Genomic DNA, 19,240 nt, shown 5'->3' with positions numbered 1-19,240 from the left:
GTGGCATTTACACATAACACCTATATAGCAGCAAAGCTAATACAGCTTGTGATTAAAAATGTTTAAAAATAGCTAATAAATCAGATTATCTTGAGGTATTATTTCTTGCAAGTCAAAATGGAGAGCAAAAAAATCAACCCTAATTTTTAGTTTATGTATACACTGAAAATAGCAACAATAAAAATAAGCATTTGTAGCAGACATATTCCATCTTCACTATTATTTTGCTACCTTTGGTAAATTACTGGGGCAGATCTTGAAGTTAAAAACCCATGTTTAGAAATAAGTGCACGCTTCCCCCACTATTAGCAGCAGACTGTGTTGCCCCTACGCAAAACATTCTCACATCTAATTTTAACTTTACATATAAAAATAACTTGGAGAAAATACAAAAAAACATTTTATTTTAACATGAAAATATCACAAAAATTAGTAAGCCTGAGATGTAGGGTTTTGGTGAAAAACAAGAGGCTTGTAGTGTTTTGGCTGCTGATAAAGATGCATGTATTGATAGCTGGGGTGAAAAGCAGAAGAATGCACTTATTTCTTCTGCATGTCAGTATCTTCAGACACAGTAAGCCACATGCACCCTTTCTTTCCTTGTTACACAGAGGCCAGTTTGCTCTTCTTAGTTCCAGCGGAAATGGATCTGACGCGGGCGATCAGCACCTTCCTTTACCAATGGCTTATGGAACTCACGTCCTGCACGAGAGTGGATATTTGCCCAACAAAACTCACAGTAATACTGCAGGCAAGTGACATTGGCACAAAAAAAGGGAGCAAATTTTCCACCACAGCGTGCACCCTGGCATTCATCACACATCTGGTCATCTAGCACATATGGCTTTACCTCCACCTAGAAGAAAAAATGTCTCATTAGGGGTCTGTTTTAGAAATCAGATTTGGTAATAACTTAAAATGTTTATACAGTGTTCTAGAGGAAAAGATCGTATTAAAAGCTGAGAAAGTAGAGAGCTTCTCAAGGAAGTAGCTTTACCATAGTAGGTTAAAAAAATTAAGTCATTTTATTCTTGTGCTAATCATTGTTTTATTTATATTATATATTATATAACATCATATATATGATGTTTCATGTTTATAATTCACTGTGGGTTAAATTATGAACACTTAATTTGGTAATTTTATTTTAATATTTCTTGAGGACTATAAACTAAATGGTGTTTACTGCATTTTCCAAAGGCAGAAAAAACGTTGAAAATCTATAAAAATCTAATTGATTTGCAAAACATTCCACCCTTACCTTTCTTGAAGTAACATCTTTGAAACACCTGTGTGTTGGTATTTTCAGAGGTGGGGGTGATTGTGAGTGAAAAACAAAAGGGATATCAAGTAGTCAGGGAAGACAAATGGTTTTCACCCCATTTTCTCCCTCATTCCAGTATCACCTGTGACATGGCTGAACCCAAACAGCTGCTGATTACAGCAGTGCTTCTCTACTGCAGGTAAGCATCACATCCTGCTTGGAAATAATTGGCACAAACTGGAACTGTGGATAATCTTATTAAGGACATGCCTAGACTTCTGTGAATTTATAAGATATAAAGTCCCACTGTGAAGGGCTGACTCAGCAGAAGACTTTAGACCAGAGTTAGCTCTGAATGATAAACTTCTCAACCTCAAGAGTCCACATCTGTGAAGTGAGAATAAGGGAACCTGTCTTAGAGTTGGGAGGATTAAATTATGCATGTAAATGCATAAGATAGCACTTGGCACATGGCAAAATATTCTGTAAATTAGTGTTAGCTACTGTTAGCTATAATAACCTTGCTTTCTTGCTTGTAATGACTTTATGAATAGAAAATTGAGTGGTTTCAAGGGTTGGATCTGTGATAAAGTAAAGGTTGTCCAAGGTTAAAAAAAAAAAAAAGACTCAACAATTTCTAATCTGAATGTATACTATTGAAATACTTGCATGTGTGCAGAAAATGAATATATAAAGATATCTGTAAAAAGAACAAACTGGAAATAACCAATAAGTTGAAGGAGAACTAACTATAAGATAAACAACTGATAGGAAGACAAAGGAATTACACTGCTGTTTGTATTTCATTGATTAGGGTTAGGATAAACATATTTTATGTACATTGGACATTTGGTTTTTTGAATTGTCTGTTTCCTTTGCATATTTTCCTGCTGGAATTTTTTTTCTTTTAATTGATTTATAAGTTCTCTTTGCCAGCTAAAAATTCTTAATCTTTTTTTCCATTGGCCTTTGATTTTTAAAAGGATCTTTGACACAAATTCTAAATTGTTTTTGCTCAATCTTTCTCTCTCAACTTTTTCCTTTATGTATTCTGTATCTTTTCTTTGCCAGTCTTCTATTTTTGGTTCATTATCTTCATTATAACTATAATCAAACAAGAGCATTACTATGACCAAAGAATAAATCAAGGTAGCATGAGAATTATTGGATTCTGTTTTATTAGATTATAAACTGCATGAGCACAAGGACAGCATGCATTTGTTCAACATTCAGTTCTTAGTACTTAGCAAGGTATCTGGCACAAGGTAGAAAATCTATAAATGTATGAATGAATGTGGTATGTTTTCTGGCTTTCTTTCTCATAGTTATTTCTTGTTTTTATGATAAGATTTTAGGCTAACTGAAGGCCAGGGTTTCTGATGTTTACTTCCATTCCACAATACCTCATGAAATGGCAGGTGCTCAGGAGTTCCTTAAAGTAAAACTGTTGAATAAAATTTTACCAATATAATGATTTCAATTATTTGTAGTTTTTAAAATTCTAGATATTAGTTTATGGAGCTAATATACTTAACTCAAAATCATGGACTTTAAAGATGGCAAACTGGATTTCAAACCTATTACTGATTAGTAGTTTCTAACAATTAACTCTCATATGTGTGAAAGGGAGTTTCATCGATGCTTCTCCTAGTCTTGTTTTCTTTTATGATGTCTTTTCCTTTTTCACTTCAGATAACCTAGTCGAGGTAATATGTTTCGTCACCTGGACTCATAACTAATGAAATAATTAACAATTAATAATTATCCAACTTGAAATACACCACCACTTGCTTTAATATCTATGAGAAGTTACAATATTACTCATGGAATAACCTATTAAAAAAATACAGTGATTACCCATCTGTGGTGGTTGTGCTTCCCAGCTATCAGAGAGACAGCAACTAATACTCAAAGTGTCCATGAGTATAAGTTGAATAAACAATTTCAGTTCTCTCCAAATAAGTATCCTATATATCTTCGGGTTGGCAGTTACATATTTAATTGTAATCTCTTTTTATGGTTTAATAACTATAACTATATTCTTATTGGAAACATGGAAGGTATAAAGATCAATGGCTTAATATTTCTTTGTATAAGCAATACTAGTGACTTGTAAAATATTTAAGGCTCAAATTCTTTAGAAGAAAGTTCAAAAATACTTTTGTAGGCCGGGCGCTGTGGCTCACGCCTGTAATCCTAGCTCTTGGGAGGCCGAGGTGGGCGGATTGCTCAAGGTCAGGAGTTCAAAACCAGCCTGAGCAAGAGCGAGACCCCGTCTCTACTATAAATAGAAAGAAATTAATTGGCCAACTGATATATATATAAAAAATTAGCCGGGCATGGTGGCGCATGCCTGTAGTCCCAGCTACCCGGGAGGCTGAGGCAGAAGGATCACTCGAGCCCAGGAGTTTGAGGTTGCTGTGAGCTAGGCTGACGCCACGGCACTCACTCTAGCCTGGGCAACAAAGCGAGACTCTGTCTCAAAAAAAAAAAAAAAAAAAAATACTTTTGTAGCACATAGCTCAGAAATAAACTTTTCCAGGTATTGTAATGTCTTTTTAAAAAGGCATGTGTTTCTTAATTCAACTGTTTTGCATCTTTGTTGCCCTTAAGAATCAAAACCCTGCTTCAAATAACTGCCCCTTCACTATCATTTTGGAAATAAAGAAATATGAACCATGACACTGCTATGATATTTTTCTTATACTTGTGCAGCTGAGGTTGAGAATCATAAGCCTATAGGAATTCTAAGGTTCAAACTAGTTCAAAAAGTTTATGTATGCAGATCTGATTAAAAGCTGGGTCCTTTCTTTTACTTTTTTTTTTTTGTGTGTGTGTGGGGGCAACATTTTAAGTAGCAATGCAAACAAAAAGGCCACTCTGAATTTGTGAACTGAACTTATGCTGTATTTCTTTTCTAAATGGGATGGATTGGTAGTTACACTGATGACTACTTCTAGAGTCCACAGTCTCTTTAATTAGTATTAGGTAACCAGCTTTCCTATCTCCTAAAAACTCTTTTAATGTGGCAAACAGCCTCATAAGAGGCTTCAAGAAACTATTACACTGGGAAAATAAGTACCCACTCAAATTATATCTACTAATTTAGATATAAAAAAATTCATTTCCATATTCTCAGTATATCTTAGTTGTACTATAAATGTAATTACATTTTAGAATGCTGCTTGGTTATGTATAGGAACCATTCATAGATTTTAGCATGAAATAGATTTGTAAATGAGCACTTGAGTTTTTTTCACTCCTTTTCCCCTATTTTAGATGGTAATCAGTACTTGGAATTATTTAATGGGGTAGCTTTCAGTTGTCATTTCTAGGTTTTCTTAAAAGTTCTTATTGTGATGACCTAAGCAATGCTACTAAAGAGCAAACATTTTAAGGTTGAGGTCAATTATTTTATCGAAATATACATAATGATTTTTTAGATTTTTTTTTACAAATGAAAACCAACACATAAATAACATTCTGTGCCAAGTTCTAAGTGCGCATATATATATATATATATATGAATTTATTTTATCCTCAAAATAACAGAGAGATATATTATTATTGTTTTTTACTAATATATAAGGAAAAAGAGGCACAGAGAGGGTTAATTTGCCCAGGATTATAGAGCAAATGGTAGAAATGGGATTCAATCCTATGCAGTCTGACATCAGAGTATGGCTCTTAAAATAAGCTGTGCTTCCATGGTTAGAATGATATTTAGACTTTATTGACTAATAAAAATTTTGACATGGATGTAAAATGACTTTTGAAAAAATATTATATCTAAAGTATCAAGTATGTTCAAGAATTTTATATTTCAAGAATATTTTGATACTCTACCCTTTAACTCTAAGAGTTAAAGGAATATAAAAAAATAAACAGTATTTGTATTATATTATTAACTCCCTCACCTTATTATAGGACATAAGTGATTCCCAATATGCAACTTACACGTTTATCAATATCACCATGCTGAAGCTGAACAAATCGAGCACTAATGGCAGCAATATAGCTCTGCTGATTGGAGAAAGCAACTCGCCCAGCACCTTTTGGGTATTTTAGCTCAGGATCCGTATCAATTCCTGCATAACAAACTCCACCATACAGCCGGTCCATGATCATAGCAAGTTCCACTTGAAAAGGAAAAGAAGTTCAAACCAAATGTGAGAGAACACAGTAAATCAACAAGTTTTAAGTCCTTTATAAAGTCAATGGCAGACAAGAAGCAGTTGTTAAAGGAGAAATTGGAATCAAGGAAGCCATTTTTTAAAAAAATATAAAGTTATACTCACCACTATTACACCTACCCATTTACAAGTACTAGACCCACTATCTATTCTGTCTTCTGCCCTGGTACTACAGAGAAACAGTTCCATGCTCTTTTCTAAATCCAATCCTTTCACTTGTATCTACTCCCCACATGTTCTCACTATGAAAGGACATTGCTTCAGCAACTTTTCCATTTTCCTTCTCAGTACCATCAGTTTTCCACTCTTACTGGATCATTCCCAAGTGTAATTTGTCCAATCTTAAAAAAAAAAATTCTCATAATACTATTTCTCCTTCTTAGCAACTGCTTCATTTTTCTTTTCCCCTTCACATCCAAATTTCTCAAAAATTTTTCCTGTACTTCTTAATCATTCTCCTTCCATCTTTATTCAACCCTTTTTAATGAGACTATCACAACATGATTCCATTTCAATTTCTCATGCAAGGTCACTTTCCTACTGCCAAATCCAATGGCCAATCTACCTGTAAGCAGCCTTGAACACAGTTAATCCCTTCCTTCTTTTTGAAATATTTTCCCCATCTGGCTTTCAGGATACATTATTCTACTAATTCTCCTTCTACCTCACTGATAAATTTTTCTTAGTCTTTCTTAATAGTTTATCTTCAACTCTTTTATTTGCAATGTCAATACCCTAAATTTCAGTCCTTGCACCTCTATCCACACTCCTGGCTTTAGTGACTTTATCCCATGTCATTGCTTTAAATACCATCTATATGTTTTCAAGCTCCTACATTCATATCTCCATTCTAGACTTCTCCCCTGGATTCCAGACTCACATATACAACTGTCAACTGAGCAATTCATATTGATGTTTAACAGACACTGCAACATTCAGTGTGTTAAAAATGGAACTCATAATTTCCCCCATCCCATTATACCTGTTCCACTGAGTTTTTGCTGACCCAGTTAGTAAGGAATGGAAAGGATGAAGTTGCCAAGTCAGGATCCTTGGCTTCATCCTTTCTGTTTTCTTTTCTCCCACTGCACATGCAATCCTGTGAACTTCATTTTCAAACATATCTAGAATCCAATGTCCTTACCTCCATCACTAACAGTTTTTTCAAGCTAACATCATTTTTCTTCTGGTTCACAGCAGTAGCCTTCTCTCTTTGCTTTGACCCTTGCCCTCCCAGTTTATTTTCAAAATAGTAGAAAGAGTGATTCTCTTAAAAGAACATACCGATACCACATGCTTTAACTGATATTTCTACTTGGGAGCTCTGAATGGTGCCACAAACTTGTGCTTTTTCAAAACCAAGACCACAACTTTCCCTCTCAACTTGCTCCTTCTCCAGTGTTCCTTATATCTTAGTAAAAGGAACCACTATCCACCTAATAGCCTAAGACTGAAAACTGAGATTCAGCCTTTGCATTAACCTCATAAATATATATGACATCTGTTCACTTTGCTCTTTCTCCCCTGCCACTGCTAATCCAAGCCACCACTGTCTGTTCCCTGGACTGCAATAACAGGTTCCTAAACTGGTCTACCCCTATCTACTCTCAACGTTGCTTCCCTCTCCATGAGCCAGTGACTAGCCAAGGTGATCTTTCAAAACTATAAATAAGATATCTCTTCTTTGCTTAAAAATTCAATGGTTTCTCCTTGCTATGAGGATAAATATCAAATTAGCCTATTATATTTGTATGATATGATTCCTGTTTACTTTTTCAATGTCATCTGTGTCCTTCGCCTCACTCCTTGTATCCCAAGCCAGCCACTCTGGGTTTCTTTCAGTCCTTCTAAGGCACCCTGCTTCCCTTCATTAAAGACCTTTAAGTAAGCAATTCTCTTTGTCTGACACACACTCCTAACAACCCTATCGCCTCAACCCTACTCCTTCTGTTCCATCTTTATATGTCAGCTCAGATACAAAAATATTCAAGATATCAGTCTATACCACATTCCTTTGCTATATGTTCTTCTACTCCCTGTAGTCTTTCTTTGTAGCAGTCATCATGTTCTATAAGTGACATGTGTGAACAGTTCTTTAGCACATATCTCCCAGGTTGGAAGAGGATGTTCTCAGAGATGGAATCATCAATATACTTCACATGGCACATGGTACCACATAACTTGCATATACAGTGGGCTTTGACATCTATAATTATGTTCCTATATGACATCTTTTGGTAGATTTCTGGTTCCTGGTTTCTGATAAACAGAAGTTTATCACTCACTTATCTAAAGTGCTACTTTAGTTAATGGTCAAAATATAGATAAAAGAGAAAAAAATTCCTATTTCTTACTCAGATACCAGAATCAACCCACATAAAAAAACAGAATAAACAAAATTCTATTATGGAGAGTTATACTTAAGAAATCATATTCTTCTTATAGAGCCTACTTGGAGTTAGCTACTGTGTTAATATTGATAGATGAGATGGAGAATTGGACAATTCTCTAGTGACTTGAGAGTTTCAAGAAAGGTTCTCAGAATTTACCTCAGAATTCTGCAGTTAGCAACTACTGGAGTAGGAGGAATCTTCCCCTGTCCTGCTCTATAGTACCATGCACACAATAACCGCTGACTCTCTACTGAATGAACTAATTAATATTTAAATGATTTTTTGAAAAAACAAAATTTGTTAATATTCTACTTACCAGCCCTTAGTGGCCTAGGAACACCTCCAACAAAAATTGTTTTCCGGGGATCCAATGGCTGAGAACCATCCATCACAAAATCACTATCGCTTAAATTCCAAGGACGGATTTGAACCTATGAAGAAAATACATTGGGTCTTATTCCCTTGATAGCTTATGCCATTTTTTTTTTTGGCAGTTAACAGTGATCATTTTATTATTTAAGAATTTAGCCGGGCGTGGTGGCTCACGCCTGTAATCCTAGCACTCTGGGAGGCCGAGGCGGGCGGATTGCTCAAGGTCAGGAGTTCAAAACCAACCTGAGCGAGACCCCGTCTCTACCATAAAAATAGAAAGAAATTAATTGGCCAACTAATATATATATATATATAAATCAGCCGGGCATGGTGGCTTGTGCCTGTAGTCCCAGCTACTCGGGAGGCTGAGGCAGGAGGATCACTTGAGCCCAGGAGTTTGAGGTTGCTGTGAGCTAGGCTGACGCCACGGCACTCACTCTAGCCTAGGCAAGAAAGCGAGACTCTGTCTCAAAAAAAAAAAAATAAAAAATAAAAAAAAAAAAAGAATTTATATAGTTGGATTTAGAAACAAATTACTGTTATAATTTTTGATCTAGATACTATAAATCATCTGATTACTTTAAAAATTGAACTCTTAACATGATAGCTTAATTGTCCTTTTATTCAGAAACAATCATTTCAAAACAATTTTTGGAAAACTTGTATTTAGAGCCTGAAGGTCACATGGTATTTACTTACTGGTTTGTCCTTGATGGTAGGGCTGGAAACACACAGATAGAGCTTTCCATCTTCTTCAATACAAGCATCAATTAGTGCCTGAACTGAGCTCTCTTCTTGAAAGAGAAGGAATGCATAACCTGGAATAACCATTAAAATGAGGCAATATGTCAAGGTGAGTACACCCCAAATTTCAGTACTATTGGGAAAACACATGCTTTTGAAAAAGAAAAAAAAACTATCAAATAAAACTAGAACTACTATACTTTTATAGGATAACAAATATACTATGTAATATACACTAACACAGATACACATTAAAGCAATTAGCTACTTTATATACAGCACTTAGTATTAGGTACTGCACTAAGAACTTTACATGAATTATTTCATTTGATTCTTACAGCAAGTTTATGAAAAATTATTTCAATTTTACCAGAAGAAAAAACTGAGGTATCAACAGGTTAAAGTACTTCCCCAAAGTCAGTCTCTTAGTAAGCAATTGGCTGAAAAATTTCAAACCCAAGTCAGCTCCAAAGCCTCCATACTCTTTCTAGTAGAGATACAGCTTTCATAAAGAACTCAGCAGAATTAACCAGTCAAGTGTATTTGGAGCTAAAGTTTCCTATGATGACTTCAAGATAATGTTAATACAAGTTCTAGAGTAAACTTTTGGACTAAAATATACTTGGAAAGGCCCAGGAAATTCTTTAAGTAGAGGAAAAATTATAGGCCCATGAAAACTTCCAAATGATACTAGAAAAGCTACCCTAGGGAGGCTGGAATTAAACATGTTCCTTAACAGAATGTGGGTCAGAACTTTCAAATCAAGGCTCAACTTGGAAGAGCAGAGGAACATTTTTTTCAAATTGTTCAGAAATTATGTTTGGACTTGGATCCAAGCTCTTGCTTCAATTCCTATACTGTTGGGAAATATGCTCTTCCTTCTTTCCTTTTGAACAACCAACAGTCAATCTTTAACCAAAACTCACATATCCAGCAGACAGAATACACTTCATTATAAAAAGACATCAAAATTTATACTGTAAGTGTACTCTTTTTTATTCCCAGCAGCTGATAATTATAAATGACCTAAGAATATCCATTGCCTTTACAAGATTTTTATGCAAATAAATGCACAGCATTATAATCTAGTCCCAATATGAAGCAGACATCAAGCAGGCCATACACATCTGTTCCATAACACAATGGAAAGTGTGAGGTCATGTTTTACTCAGAGCTCAAAAAACACAGCTTATTGTCAAAAAAGGCTTTTATGCCATAGGGTCTGATGTGACACAAAAGTACTTCATTTTAATAAAATTAAAATATCTGATTGCATTAAAAAACCCTGAAGTCATCAAATCAACCTACACAAATAGAAACTTCCAAAGGTAAAATTATGTAAGATTAAAAAATGCATCTTTAGACTTTATTAATTGCTAGAAACAATTTCAAATATGCTTGGAAAAAATGAAAACTGGTTTAAGGACTTAATTTTGATACAAACTAAGGATCTGAGAACTATTTTGTACTAATTAAGAGGATGTAAGACTAATTTACTAAAATAGTATTTTAAATTCAATATTTTTAATGTTATCTAATTTTTATAATTTTTGATATTAATATTTTAATATTGTTTAATTTAAATATAATACCTTAAATATTGCTTAACTAATTTTGTTATTAGGAAAGAAAAGTTTGTCTCACAAAAATCAAGCAATATGGTAGGTAAATTATGACTTAGCTAATGCAAGCCTTTAGATAGATATTAAAATATTCTTACCAAAAACCACTCATACTTTCTTTAGAATTTATTAAAGCAAGCTAATAATCACATAAGGTGAATATTACTCACTGCAGAGGAAACACACGTGCATGTGTGGCTCAGCATCTGTGGGCTGAATCACTGCTTTAATCACAAGGCAGCTTCACCCACTGGATACTTATATACCAGTGTTTTCCAAGCCATAGAAAATGCTGAATTACAGAAATGACAAAAATGCTTAAAAGACCAAGGTTTGGGAATACTGGTTTTGGCAATTAACTAAAACTGTACCATTAAAAAACTATGATTTGCCAGTGATAAATTTTTTTTCCAGTTTGAGAAAATAAGCACTGCAAAAAACACAATGACAATGATGGCAACAAGAGCAATGACAACAACTATTCTGCTTTCAGTAAGTTTGTTCCAACCCATCTTTCTAGGCTTAGAGTATACCATCCCCTTATATGAACAAATGGCTCATGCAAAAATGTGTACCTGTCTCCACCCAAACATTGCCTAATTACTTTCCAAAATTACATTTCAATTCCTGCCTAAAACTTTGTTCAGCTCCTTTTTATCTATCTACACAGTACCTTTTAGATTTAATTCAAAATTTCTCAGTGAAGCTTTCTCCCCACCTTACTTGAGATCAAAATAATTTTTCTAGCCCACATTTTTTGTTGTTTATATTATTTATTGGGTAATTATTAATTTGTGAATTATTAAGAATAAAAGGATACAAATATTAACAAAGGTGAATAAAGATGCAGTCTCACATAAAGTAACTGCCACTAATAAAATAATCACACATTTATTTATAAAGTTGTAAAAAAAAAATGTAACACTACTGCTGTAATAAATGCTGTCAAAGAGACAAACAACTTTAGGAGATAGGAGGGCCCACAGTAGGAGGGGCTGACCTCACTAGGTGAGTCCTCAAAGTCTTCCACGATCAATTTACTCTTAAGCTGAGATATAAAGGACAAGCAGAGGATATGTATTAATAGATGAAGAGATATAAGAAAGAAACTTGAGGTTAAGAGATCATCATACATAAAAGCCCTGGGGCTGGAGAGAGCAAGGCCAGTTTTGAGGACTGGAAGGGAACACGAAGTAGTGGTGGAAGAAGCCAGAAAGACAGGGAGGCAAATGCATTTTTGCCTTTATCCTAAAATTAAGAGAAACCACTGAAGGGTTTAAGCAGGAGAATAAGGAATAGCACCAACAGATGAATTTTCAAAGATTGCTATGGCTGTAATGTGGGATATAAAACTGGAGAGAGCTGGAGGACAGCTGGAGTCTCCAGGCAAGGAATGATGGTAGCTTAGGCAGGAACATTAGAAACTAAGAGGCATTTTTATTGAACACTCAAAATAAACATCATAAAAGAACAAGACAGTTAAACTGTGGACAAAAACAGCTTAAAACTAAGCTAACAAATGAATATCTCTATCTATATGAAGCTAATTTTCTCTTTAAACCAAGAGTTTAGGACCTCCAAGTCCCATAAACTCCAGAGTATATGGAAAGAGGTAAATAGCTTTAATCAGATTCTCATAGAGGCCTGGGGTCCAGAACCCCTACTTAAAAGATGTTCTTGATTCCATAAGTATAAGACCTAAAAGTATTAAAAAATCACTGCATTATTCCATTTCTCTAAAAAATTACATGAACTAGTAGTGGAGGTTCTATAATTTTCAATGACAAAAAGTGAGGACCTATATAATTCATAACCAGAAACCCTTAGCTAGCTTTTGTGTACCAATAACTTCTATATCATGTTTCTTTTCCTGTAGTTCAAATCAGACCATTTAATAGATCTATTGGAGTCTTTTCTCCAGGCTTGATAATTCACTCAGCCATGTAAATAATGGTACGTGTGTGTCTTTTCTAAAATTATATTTCAGTGATGTTCAAAGCAAAGTCTTTCAGCACCCCCTTTCTTTTATTTACTTCAGAGAATATGCCATTAGAATTCTGATTGACTGAATTAACATTCAACTCTCCATTTCCCTCTTCCTCTGCTGTTGTGGGTGGGGTATACATCCTCTCCCCACAGATGGTGGCCTCCAGTGTGACTTGCATGTGAAGGTCAGCACAATTTGTGATTCATGTCCTCTGGTGATCAGCCACAGTATTATCCTAGCAATAAGTGACTAACACAACTAAGTATTCTCCTCACATTCTAACTCTTTATATAACTGGGAGTTAAAAAAATAGACTTGACCAGTCACTTTTTTCCTCTAAATTATTTATTCACCAACATAGGTGGCATGATTTATCCTGCTCTGTTGTTATGGACTGTTGTCTAGAACATTTATGTAAATCATGTACTATTTAAACTATTCATAGACTTATATTTTATAAAATACAAATAAATCAATTCACATAGATCTTAATGTACAAAGACCACAATGTACAAAGACACTTTTTCATGTCTGTACCCAAGTTACTTGGAAGGGTGCTTTGGACAGAGAAAATACTCAAACATTTGTTGATTTGAGTCTATAAAATCATTATCAAATCATTATAGTGAAAGTGTAGTAAGTCTCTTGTGATTCCTGACTGGCTCAAAGTAAAATTGGAATAGTTCTCAGGACCATTCTGCTTCCCTCAACCTCAGTTATCAGCTTGCACAAGTTACTCTATGAACTTTTATATAAAGATGTGCTCATATTCAATCCTAAAAGAGAACAAAACAAGCAGAAATCGAAGAAATATAAGCAAGTAGTTGGTATTTGTTTCCTTTGCTCTCATACAACCAATTTCCTGACAAACATTAACAATAAAAACCCTTACCTTTTGGTGGAAAATAGGATTTGCTTTCTGCTTTATGAGGCCAATCTACTACCAAAGGCCCAAATCTTCTGAAGCTGGCAGTAATTTCATCTTAAGAAAATGCAATAATATGTATTAGGAATTAGTTTAAATCACTGATTCTAAGGTATCCTGTATTTTTAGGTTATTCTGAAAATTTAATATTTAAAAGTGACCAATACCCTAAATCAGACTATTAACACTGGGAATATGTCCTAATACTCTTATTAAAAATATATCTAGCCGGGCGCGGTGGCTCACGCCTGTAATCCTAGCTCTCTGGGAGGCTGAGGTGGGCGGATTGCTCGAGGTCAGGAGTTTGAAACCAGCCTAAGCAAGAGCAAGACCCCGTCTCTACTAAAAATAGAAACCAATTAATTGACCAACTAATATATAGAAAAAATTGCCTGGGCATGGTGGCACATGCCTATAGTCCCAGCTACTTGGGAGGCTGAGGCAGGAGGATCGCTTGAGTCCAGGAGTTTGAGGTTGCTGTGAGCTAGGCTGATGCCACGGAACTCACTCTAGCCTGGGCAATAAAGTGAGACTCTGTCTCAAAAAAAAAAAAAAAATATATATATATATATATCTAAAACCTAATAACTATTTTGGTCAAGATAAATTCATTTTTAAGTAGCACACTGGCTAGAATAATCAATTCCATGTGAATGTAAAAATTTTATATAACATTGCATGCATACTAATGACTTTATAGTATACCAAACCATAAATAGCACTGACTTGGAAAAAATTCCAACATTATATCAAGTTAAATAAAAAGATCTATTATTGCTTTACGAGTAAGATCATGTTCTTGCAGCAAAAAAATGTCTGCTGAAACAATACTTGAATAGCTGCTATAATGCTAATAAAATATACTAGAGCCTGACACATGCCAGGTTGTTTCATTGAAACCCATACAGGTCAAATCCAATGTGTTCTAAGTTATTTCATCACATGTAAATATTATCATACTGATTAATACTTAGAATAAGTTTGTGGGTATTTGAATAGTAACCAAAAAATTTCTAAAATGTAGCAGTATCTTGTCTATCAGCTGTGAATGAGTGACAGATTTCCCACAACCTCATACAGTTTCAATATTTTAAATCTTTATCTTGAATTATTTTGTTATTATTACACATGATCATTTTCACATGATTATTAGCCTTTGTATAAAATGAATTTCCTATTCATGTTTCTATTTCCTATTTGGGGTTTATAGCCTCTTTCTTACCTGTTTCTAAGAACATATTTACACTTAAAGAAATTAAACTTTTGGCCGGGCGCTGTGGCTCACGCCTGTAATCCTAGCTCTTGGGAGGCCGAGGCGGGCGGATTGCTCAAGGTCAGGAGTTCAAAACCAGCCTGAGCAAGAGCGAGATCCCGTCTCTACTATAAATAGAAAGAAATTAATTGGCCAACTGATATATATATAAAAAATTAGCCGGGCATGGTGGCACATGCCTGTAGTCCCAGCTACCCGGGAGGCTGAGGCAGAAGGATCACTCGAGCCCAGGAGTTTGAGGTTGCTGTGAGCTAGGACGCCACGGCACTCACTCTAGCCTGGGCAACAAAGCGAGACTCTGTCTCAAAAAAAAAAAAAAAAAAAGAAATTAAACTTTTGATTGTCATGCATTGCAGATATGGTTTCATGGTTGGTTCCACTTGAGTTGCGTGTGTGTGTGTGTGTGTATGTGTTATGGTCATACAAAAAGTTTTAAGTGCTGTATATTCAAATATGTTCTGTAATTTAAAAAAGTGGGATATGACCTACATCAATAAAAATCTTATTTACAAAAAATGCTCATAGTAACAATATACATTATAAGATATAAAGAAAAAAATACTTTAAAAAGTTATGTGTTCAATTATGTCCATACTTCAAGGTGACGAAATATTTTAAGAGATGAATATCCATTCTAACTCTGAAAATCTCTACTAGAGGTAAAAAATTCGATACCCTGTTCACATTATATTTCATGTTTTTTAATATTGTTTTAATTTTTGGTTTTCATTAAAGCCCAAATCACCACCTTACCTTCATCAATATCTGGAGGAAGACCACCAACAAAAACTTTCCGAGAGAAGCGTTCTATTCGCTCTCCATTTTGATGAGCTGAATAACATGTGGGTGAATTTAAAACACCAACTTGATCACTATGACCATCATCCAGCAAGCCATCATCTATTGGAAAGAGGGAAGAACGACCTAAAATATAAGAACAAATATAACTTAAATCTAAGATCTCAGAATGATAAAATCAAGCATAAAAATACTAATGACAAATCCAAAGGCTTAAAAATTAAGGTGACACAGGCATAAAAAAAAAATTAAAGGAAATTCAGACAGTATGTGCTTTTAATTACCTGGATTCAAGAGAGAATCTGAAGAATGATTTAGAAATAAACACAGTTATATGACAACTGTTAAACTGCAAAATCAACACTACATCACTTTAACTTGTTATGGACAACAGTAAAGACCTGATGTATGAGGACAGCTAGACTGGATGTGTAACAAAAGAAACCTTTTAGAAACTGGTGGCAAAAAAGGAAATGATACAGACTAAATAAACAAGAGGACATAATAAAAAAGCATTTGCAGACTACGGTAAACAAGGACAAAGGCAACAAGGAATACTTCTATGTAAGTTCTTGAACTAACTTATTACACGTGTGCCAATTATATGAAAGGGTAGACAGGGTTTCTGCACATGTGCAAAACAGAGAAAGGCATCCCCTCTAGGACTTTAGTCCCCATCAGAGGCCACCCTGAAGAATGCATCCTTGTACAGGGCACATCCTGTACAATCTTCTGAAGCAGTTCTGGTGTTAGGCACTCTGGGGGAGGGGATCAAAAAAAAAAAAAGATCTAATAAAATATAGACTCCTGCTGTGAAGGAATGTACATTTAGAAAAGATAACATCTACATATGTAACTACAGTACATATCTATAAGAAAGCTTCAAAGTGCTCAGAGGAAGTATGTTGGAGGAAGGGAGTAGTCTGGCTAATAAAAGGGTAATTCCTTAAATCTTCAAGTGAAATTAGATAGCATTTGTGGTAAAAGGGGAAAGATAGTAGTGCTTACTGAGGGCATTAAAGAGGGTAGGATATTTATAGGTAAAAATATTTATAGGAACATGGTTTTGAGTATATTTTCTAAGCAAAAGAAGAAACTTTTTAAAAAGTAGGAAAAATGAATTTATTTAAAAAATATGGAGCAGTCAAGGTTGGCTAAAACATGTCAGGAACAAGGAGTGTAAAAGCCAGAAAAGCCCTTAGAGGTTAGCTTATCTGCGACTGCCAGGCTAAGGAGACATTTTATTTAGTAGGTGGTGGGAAAAAATGAACTGGATAGAGGGGTTCAAAGAATATTATACTTCCTGTGCTTTAGAAAGACTTGTCTTAGTAAATATGGATAAGGTAGTTGGAAATGAGCAGATTAGAAGCTGTGTAAAAAAATCAATGAAGAATGGACAACAGTGCAAATGGAAAACAAAATAGGGAAAAAGTATGGAAAAGGAAGAAACCAAAGAAGGTTTTAGAAAATGAATAAGGACCATTAACTGAAGATAAGAACTAGAAAGACCAGAAACTGGTATAAGAAAGGAAAATAAGTTAAGCTTCATATATGACAAGTTTCACATGCTGACAGCATGTTCAGAAGCACATGTATAGTAGGAAGTTAGAAATGAAGTGTAGAAAAGAAAAAGTAGTATTTCTGAGAACATAATTTGGAGTCAACTCCACAAAGGTGACAGTTTAAGGTTCTTTCTAAGATCAGTGATAAAAACTCCAGAAAGAAATGATGAGGATAGCTCCTTGGGAGACTTACAAGGAAAAACTGGAACATTCAAGGAGCTAAAGAAAGGAGTGATAAGAAAAGTAAAAGGGAAGCCAAAATATTACTGTGACAGAAGTGCCAAAGAAGAATAATGTAAAAGGAAAAAAGAGCAATTAAGTAATAATGTGAGATATTAAGATAATGATTTTTAAAAATAACAATTGTGTTTGAGGATATGCATGATCTTTGAAGGCAGTAGTTTTAGTAAAGTTGGGTTGGAGTCACACTGCATGTAGTTAAGAGTTTTTTAAAGTACAGGCATTAGATCAAGACTAGTCCTTAGAAATATATTAGAGAAGGAAAAAGAATAAGAATGTACACAGCTTGTCTTTCTTTCAAGATTAAGTAAAAAAACTTTTTTGGATAAGAGGCAATGCATATCATCTATAGCTTCCATTATGATATATAAAGTTATAGATATTCATAAAATATCATTATCATATTGAAAGATATGACATATAACGATACAAGTGACATAAATAAAGATAATTAGAAATGTGACAGCCTGCAAAGAACTGGTTGGGGCCAAGAAGAAGGTAGCCACATGCCTATGAAAGTGAGCTAGCTAACTAGATGTTGGATATAAAAATGTAAAGTTTATAAAACATAGCAATGGGGAGAATGACCATTTTTTAGTTTTTAATTTCTTTTTTAGAGACATGGCCTCACTCCGTGACTCCCAGGCTAGAGTCCAGTAGCACAATCACAACTCACTATAGTCTCAAGCTTCTGGTCTCAAGGGAACCTCCCACTTCAGCCTCCCAAATAGCTGGGGTTATAGGCAGGCGCCACAATGCCCAGCTGAGAAAGACCATTTTTGGTGCAGGAGAAAGGAATTATTATACAGATTTGAATTCAGTGTAAATAATATGTTCTCAAAAAAATAGCCATGTTCACTGAGTAACTTTGTGAATACTAATTTAACTTTCCAAATACCTCTGTTATCAGAGACAGAGATCAATGAAAAACAAATGTCAATATTTTTTGTGATCAATGGAAAGGAAGCTCTTCAACATGAAACCATTTTTACTTAATAAAATGAACCTCATCAAGATCCATTAAAATATTATTGTGAATAAAGTTAGATTTCAACTGAGTAATTCTATATTTTAAAAGGAGTAAGATATGGTAGAGAAACAACATGCATACTAACTCAATTTTATGAAAGAAAATCACAAATTCAAATTCTATATTCATTTCAGACATGCCAATACTTTGGAAACTATTTTACTTCAAAATGTCCCAATATATACATATACAAACTTATCAATTCCATAAATATAATAAAGTCTTTCTAACAGACATTTTTTACCTTGAGAAAAAATATAGATCATAGAGTCTGAATGGAAACACTGAATGTGGTGACATATGACATCATTATAAGCAATGATACAAAGAAGGGTGACCCAAAAATGATTTGAACTTTTACTAACTATAATAAAACATTATAGCTACTATAACTATAAAAAAGTCTATAACTTATGCATCCATAATCTATTAATCAAAGTTCAGCTAAACAAAAGATGTAACAAAAAGGTTAAGAACATTTCACATACTAGCTGTACTAACAAGAATCTTCATTGCTGGAAAATAATCACCACTTTTCTTCAACAAGCTATAAAAGCTACTGATTTAAATCCTCATTTAAAACTCAGTAACTAAATATATATCATTAACAAAACTATTACTTTTTACTTTGCCAATTATGCTTTCCCAAAACTCAATTTAATATAACTATAAAAGGAGAATCATTAAATAAGTTATGGCTATCATTGTATAGTATACTTTAAATATGCTTCCTAAGAATGATACATATATATTTTTTCAGGTTCTTATAGCTCAGAGGAATAAAACTGATATTTATGATGTAATAAAATTTATGATGTAATAAAAATATAACATAAA

General features: G+C 34.2%; 1 protein-coding gene across 10 annotated transcripts in view; it reads right to left on the bottom strand.

Moving 5' to 3' along the window:
- CPEB2 (cytoplasmic polyadenylation element binding protein 2) overlaps positions 1–19,240 on the bottom strand; it is a 64,363-nt gene that overhangs the window by 3,147 nt on the left and 41,976 nt on the right. For 9 of the 10 annotated variants that reach the window (XM_076001096.1, XM_076001097.1, XM_012737575.3 and 6 more), the window contains 6 exons: positions 15,527–15,697; positions 13,468–13,557; positions 8,922–9,040; positions 8,167–8,281; positions 5,222–5,403; positions 1–856 (listed from right to left, as the gene is read on the bottom strand). The exon at positions 1–856 is cut by the window's left edge and continues 3,147 nt beyond it. In XM_076001096.1, coding sequence (XP_075857211.1) covers positions 629–856; positions 5,222–5,403; positions 8,167–8,281; positions 8,922–9,040; positions 13,468–13,557; positions 15,527–15,697 — 905 coding nt within the window. In that variant the 3' untranslated portion in view covers positions 1–628. Of the gene's footprint in view, positions 857–5,181; positions 5,404–8,166; positions 8,282–8,921; positions 9,041–13,467; positions 13,558–15,526; positions 15,698–19,240 lie in introns of all 10 variants that reach the window. The other variant, XM_076001098.1, reaches the window with a different exon arrangement.

Source organism: Microcebus murinus, chromosome 3 (assembly GCF_040939455.1).
Source record: "Microcebus murinus isolate Inina chromosome 3, M.murinus_Inina_mat1.0, whole genome shotgun sequence".
Lineage (NCBI taxonomy): Eukaryota > Metazoa > Chordata > Mammalia > Primates > Cheirogaleidae > Microcebus > Microcebus murinus.
This window is presented reverse-complemented; position numbering and strand designations above follow the sequence as displayed.